At 30.8% G+C, this 5,037-nt stretch overlaps 1 protein-coding gene across 1 annotated transcript; it reads right to left on the bottom strand.

Moving 5' to 3' along the window:
* Window positions 1–2,561: 2,561 nt before the first annotated feature.
* Window positions 2,562–4,568, bottom strand: LOC118755159 (glycoprotein endo-alpha-1,2-mannosidase-like; the record flags this gene model as incomplete). The annotated part of the gene is given in 2 exon segments (XM_036490017.1): window positions 2,562–2,787; window positions 4,251–4,568. Coding segments are annotated over 2 exon segments (433 nt in total), but the record flags the coding sequence as incomplete, so codon positions are not given.
* Between the last annotated feature and the right edge of the window lie 469 nt (window positions 4,569–5,037).

The following is a 5,037-nucleotide window of genomic DNA, read 5'->3' as shown; positions in this document are numbered from 1 at the left end:
TCTATAACTTCACTGCATTTTCATACATTGGGAGCATTTCCCAATAGAAGGTATCCGAATCCCCATGAAACCAAATAATGGAGGAGCACTTACCACGTAGAAATTACTGCGAGAGAAATTTTTTCCGAATGGTATCTAATTATCTATATAACTACATAAAATAATTGCCGTTTTCATTGTTCTGCGAGATGAGAAAAATAAATAATAGCTTGTAAAATTAGGGTAAGTGTAGAGCCAGTGCAGGTAAACGTAGTACTTTCTTTGATAATTGATAATAGTTGCAAATTTTTAAGGCAGGTATCGCTAATGTACAGGTATGTTGAATGCAAGTATCGGAGCAGTTTCCTTATAAGTGTTAAAAATAATGCCGCTGATGTGCATTTCGGGGTAGGTATCTCAAATGTGCACTTAAGCACAAAGGCAGCAAAGCAAAATATACTGTATGTACACTGGCAGTGAGTGCATCCTGTTTTTGTTTAATATTTGCAATGTTTTTAAGTTAAACTTTTTTGTTATTTTCGACGGGAATTGCGGTTTTATGCATATAGCAAATGCAATTTGTAAAAAATAGCGCTAATTTTTTTTATCTGTTTGCAAACGGTCATGCGTATTTTATTCTACAAGAAATTCACTTTTATTTGGTAAAAAGTGCAAATAGCCGTCAGCAATAAATAATCATTAAAAATCAACCGAATTTTTTAGCCGCTTAAAACTTGATCTTGTTCCACTAGAATTAAAAAACCGATCTATCTGCGTACTCAAAATTTTTCTAAAAACTCAGATTAAACAGGTCAAAATTTAGACGAGAATTCGTTGAATTTTTCTATGTTCTGTGTAAAGTTTGAGAGTTTGACTTGTATAGTTTTGATTAAAGCATGAACCACATTTTTATAAAAAGATAATAAAAAAAATTAATTGAAAAACATTGCAAATATTAAGCAAAAAACACTATGCACTCACTTTTGATTGCCAGTATATGTATGCATGTACATATGTGTGTAAACTTTATGCCAAACTATCATTATTTTAAATGTATTTGCATCTTCATAAAAGGTGAACAAGATAAAAAATTTAACAAAAATTACAAATTAATAAAAATTATGTGAAGATTTAGCATACTTTCGTTTATTTGCTGGCAAAGAACATCACATTTCATGTTGCCCAACATTGTATTATGTTATCAACATTAAATTCAACAGAATTTCTACATTCCGACTTGAACTTTTCTAACGCTGTTAATTTTTCGTCCGCGAATAGTTTCCACTTTCAGTTTGCACCTTCTCTATCTATCTAAGTTCTCTGTTCGTAGTACCAGACACCAACATCGGAATAGACACAAAGAGACTTGGGTTTCCCCTGATCAAAGAACCAAATTAATCACATTGCATTAACCCAGCAGAAAATCTGTAATTGCTTCTTGTGTGGACAAACGAACATACATCACTAGTTTAGGATCATTTCGGGACTAGTTCGGCACCTGCTCAGGGCTAGTTCGGGCTCATTTTCGGGAGTATATCGGGACTAGTTCGACATCGTTTTGGGATCGTTTCGGGACCTGTTCAGGACTATTTCAGGACCATTTCGGGACCTGTACAGGACCAGTTCGGAGCTACTTCCCGACTATTTGAGGACCATTTTGGGAGTGGGTTTGGAAAATTTCTAGACTTGTTCAGGACTATTTCTGGACTCGTTTTGTATCATTCGGGAATAAGCAGTTAAGGACGTTTTTAGTTCGCGACTGTTTGAGGACCATTCGGGATTAGTATAGGACTATTTCGGGCTCATTTGGTACAAGTTAAGGACGATCTTTTCGGGACTAATAAGGGATCATTTCAGAACCGTAACAAGACTTGCTCGAGATCAATTCGGGACAAGTTCACGACTTTTTCGGAATCATTTCGGGTTAGCTCGAAACTATTCACGTAATGATCCTGAAATAGTCCTGAACTATTCTCGAAGTGATTATGAAAAATTCGTAATAGTTAAATTTTAACCTAATATATTTATGTATGTATGTAACGCAATCTTTTATGTATTTTCAAGCCGTCCCCCTTTGATATATAAAGAAATCGGTTAGTCAAACAGAAAATACTGCAATTTAGCCGTACGCACATATTTTGTTGATAACTTTTTTAGTGCCTAGGCATATATAAATACGTATCTGTATGTATGTAGTATGTAAATAAGTATCAATGTAGAGTTTCTAATGCACAGCAAAATGTTATTTGGCTCTTTTCTAACCATTCTAATATGACTTCAATATCTGCCGATAATAACTAATTACGTACTAAGTATATTATGTAAATGTTTGCTATCATCTATTTTTAAAGAAAGTAACATGACCACTGTACTATAGTTGATTGCATATAGCCACGGGCTTTAGCTAAGTGTATGTATATGTATACTCATGTAAGTTTTTTTTACTTAAGTAGTTTTGAAGTTGTTGTAACATGTCTTTATGTATTCTTACTCATGTAATTTAATATGTGTATGTATGACTCTTCCATATATTTATTTTCAACAAATCGTATTATTCAAAAATTCATAACAACTCGGCTGACCGGGAATAGCAACAGCGGCCGCCTCATTACGTGTCTTTAAGAAATTGCCCACCCAGTGTGTAGTTAAATCTATATACTTAGTTTTGGCACCAGGATTATAGTCTAGAAATCCAGCTTTCGGAATGACCTCCTCAATTTGACTGCCATCCGGCCAGTTATTGTAGCTGGCTATGTTAATGAAGCCAACGTGATTGAGAATCGCCGTACGCCAAGCGACACCATAGTACTGTAAGGAAAGTGAAGACGAATTGTTTTACGTAAATATGAAAAGTATTGGAATCGACCATTTTTGATTTCAATGAATTTGGTTCAGAACTTTTCTTTTGTCATATAACAAAACTATGCCAAAGGGAAGAAAATAAAAAAAAATATCGAAAGTTCAAAACTTCACAATTTCCCAGATTTTACAAAGTAATTTTGTGAATACCTCAAAAACTAGTCACTAAAATGGTTCTGGTCCCGTTTTAAAAATGATATTTGGGGCTATATAAAAATATGCATATGTATGTATATTAAAAAAAAAAATAAAATGGGAAAATACAAAAACATTGCAGAAAGCTGAAATTAAAAAAATCGTAAAAGCCAAAACTTATATAAATTTTTGGTTAATTTTAAATAATCCCGAAATTTTCAAATGTTTTTTTAAGTTTTGACTTTTTGAACTTTGAAAAAAGATTTTTATTGCAAACTATAAATTATAACTAAATTTAAATTAAATAAAAATGGTTTACCATAACTTTATTTAGAGTTTGCAAACAAACAAATTTTTCAAATTTCGAAAATTCATATCCTTAAAAAACACCTTGAAAATTTCAGAATCTTTTAAGATCAGTTTTAGGTATTGTAAAAAACGATGATCCAAAATTAGTATAAGTTTTTGCTTTTATTATGTTTTAATTTCAAAATACTTTAATTTTTTATTTTAAAAATTTGTTTATATATCTACCAGAAGAGACCAGAACCATTTTTATAACTATGTATAAAATTTTTTGGCTAATTTTAAAGAAACGCGAAATTTTCAAATGTTGTTTTTAAGTTTTGAATTTTTGTACTTTGAAAAAGGGTTTTTATTGCAAACTATAAATTATAACTAAACTTAAATTAAATAAAAATGGTTTACCATTACTTTATTTAGAGTTTGCAAACAAACAAATTTTTCAAATTTCAAAAATTCATATCCTTAAAAAACACCTTGAAAATTTCAGAATCTTTTAAGATCAGTTTTAGGTATTGTAAAAAACGATGAGCCAAAAGTAGTATAAGTTTTTGCTTTTATTATGCTTTAATTTCAAAATACTCTAATTTTTTATTTAAATTTTTTTTTATATATCTACCAGAAGAGACCAGAACCATTTTTGTAACTATGTATAAGAGTTTTTGAGATACTAAAAAAAGAAACAAAATCTGGAAAATTGTGAAATTTAGAATTTTTTCATAACTTTCGAAAAATAAATTTATAATTATTTTTCATTGGCAAAATTTCGTTATATGATAAAGCGACACGTTCTTACCGAAATTCAGCCAATTCAAAAATGACCGAATATAACAATTTGTCGATTTGGCATGGATTGACCCATGTAGAACTTCATTTCCGAAATTTCTACTTAAAAAAGTTCAATACATTGTTGGTTTAAATTCTCTAACTACGAGATTTCCATCATATTTGTTTTTATAAGATCTCTCACTTACCCTCCCATTACTGCGATGCCTTTGTATATCACTATGTCGTGGAAATTTATTCCGCTCTGCAAAACCTGGTCCCACAGTTGGCACAAACAACATTTTATATGTCATTGCGAATGATTTCAAATAGGACCAATTCTTCTAGGTGCTGGCAAAGGTGGCGCCATTACTCGGCAATTTACTGTAGAAGCCTTCGAAACAAAGTCGTCGCATAATATCAACGTGGTTTTTGAGTCTGTAGAGAATATAAATGAGGAATGATTACATTTTTTAGGTGAATACATGTTTGTTTAAACTGATGTGTTTTTCGTTCCAGAATTTGGTTCGTTCAGCAAAACCGTTATTCCTATATGTATATGTATGTATATCAGTGTAAAAAAAATAATACGTTCCAGGTCGAAAAACGCACACACTAAAATATTTCAATATCAACTTTTTTTAATTGTTATATACATAATATATGTAGTATGTATATGTACATATGCTGCCTACATCATTATTGAGTGCTTCTGAAAATAATTACCCCTCCAGTCCAGTGTAGATAATGAAATTATCTATAAAAACTGTTATGACACTTTCGTTATTAGGGATTACTATATCTGAGATATATCGATTCATAATTTTAGTAAAATCACACAATTAAAAGTTTCACTTCAATAATTCATTTGAATGATTAAATAAAGTGAATTTATCTTTTTAAACAGGTGGCACCCTTGTTCAAACAACTCAAAAATTTTTTAATTGCTCTATCTGACTATTTATTAAAATACTTTTGTTTGACACTTACATTTTA

This window comes from Rhagoletis pomonella, unplaced genomic scaffold, assembly GCF_013731165.1.
Source record: "Rhagoletis pomonella isolate Grant_MI unplaced genomic scaffold, Rhpom_1.0 Rhpom_scaffold_05486, whole genome shotgun sequence".
Lineage (NCBI taxonomy): Eukaryota > Metazoa > Arthropoda > Insecta > Diptera > Tephritidae > Rhagoletis > Rhagoletis pomonella.
This window is presented reverse-complemented; position numbering and strand designations above follow the sequence as displayed.